General features: G+C 54.7%; 1 protein-coding gene across 1 annotated transcript in view; it reads left to right on the top strand.

The window, feature by feature from the left end:
• Positions 1-452, top strand: part of PLXDC1 (plexin domain containing 1) — a gene marked incomplete at its 5' end in the record, with an annotated part of 7836 nt that extends 7384 nt beyond the window's left edge. Inside the window, one exon of the mRNA XM_009706620.1 lies at positions 333-452. Coding sequence (XP_009704922.1) covers positions 333-452 — 120 coding nt within the window. The remainder of the gene's footprint in view (positions 1-332) is intronic.
• Between the last annotated feature and the right edge of the window lie 588 nt (positions 453-1040).

Raw genomic sequence — 1040 nt, 5'->3', positions numbered from 1 at the left:
CGCCCGGGGCAGCCGTGGCCGTCCTCGGCTGCTACCCCGGGCACAGGCCATCCTTGTTCTGAGGCTGATGCGAGATTTCACTTAAGGTTTCCATTTCCTCCCCGCTCCCCCTTTTACCCTTATTAGTCGGTCAGCTCAGCGAGATGGATGCATTGTAATGAACTCTGTTAAGCATGAAGCGATTTTTTTAAAATTTATTTTTATTAATAAAAAGTCAAACTTTCACAAAGACAGCACTGTTTTTGTTTCAGGAGCGAGTTTCCAATTTCGCTGCAGGCTTGGCGTGAAAGGCGCCGTCATAGCTTCTGATGGGTCTTTGTTTCTGTCCACAGCGAAGGCCGCATCGCTGGCCTGCCATGAAATTCCGAAATCACACCAACCATGCAACGTACTCGGAGGTGGAGCCGGCCAGCCAGGAGAAGGAGGGCTTTGTCGAAGCAGAACAGTGCTGAGCGCTTCTCCCCCTGCGTCTCGAACCTCCCATGTCTCAAGTGTTGGAGTCTTCTGTTATTCTATTGCAAAGTCTTTCCCCTCTTGCAAAAGAAACAGCAAGGAGAGGAAGAAGACCCGATGGAGCATTTGAAAAGGATGATGAGTCGGGGCGATGCGAGGCTGGACTTGCCCGGATCCCTCACGGGGCAGCAGAGCCTGCAGCGGCAGCAGTCGGTTGCGACTTTGGACTCTGCCTCTAGCCCGGCACCGAAGCCCTGGACGTGGCGGTAGAGAAAAAAAAAAAAGTGCAGTCAAAGTTTTGGTTTGGCGTGGGTTTTGTGTTTTGTGGTTGGGGTTTCCCCCACACACCCCCCCTGTGTGTGGCTGACCTCTTCCCTCCTCCATCAGGAGGTCTTACCAGGGGCAGCAAAGGCGCGGGGCAAACCTCAGTAGGGGCAAAACACGCAGTTGCCTCAAGCAGCAGGCTCTTGGGGACAGCAAAACAGTTGATTTTTGCTGCACACTGGCTCTGCCTGCACTCGGGAAAGTCGGGCGGTTGCTTCTGCCCCTCTCCAGGGAGAGGCTCCGCAGCGGGGGGGCGGAGGCCG

Source organism: Cariama cristata, unplaced genomic scaffold (genome assembly GCF_000690535.1).
Source record: "Cariama cristata isolate BGI_N322 unplaced genomic scaffold, ASM69053v1 scaffold18338, whole genome shotgun sequence".
In the NCBI taxonomy this organism is placed as follows: Eukaryota; Metazoa; Chordata; class Aves; order Cariamiformes; family Cariamidae; genus Cariama; species Cariama cristata.
The sequence above is the reverse complement of the archived record's forward strand: the minus strand, read 5'-3'. Positions and strand labels throughout refer to the sequence as shown.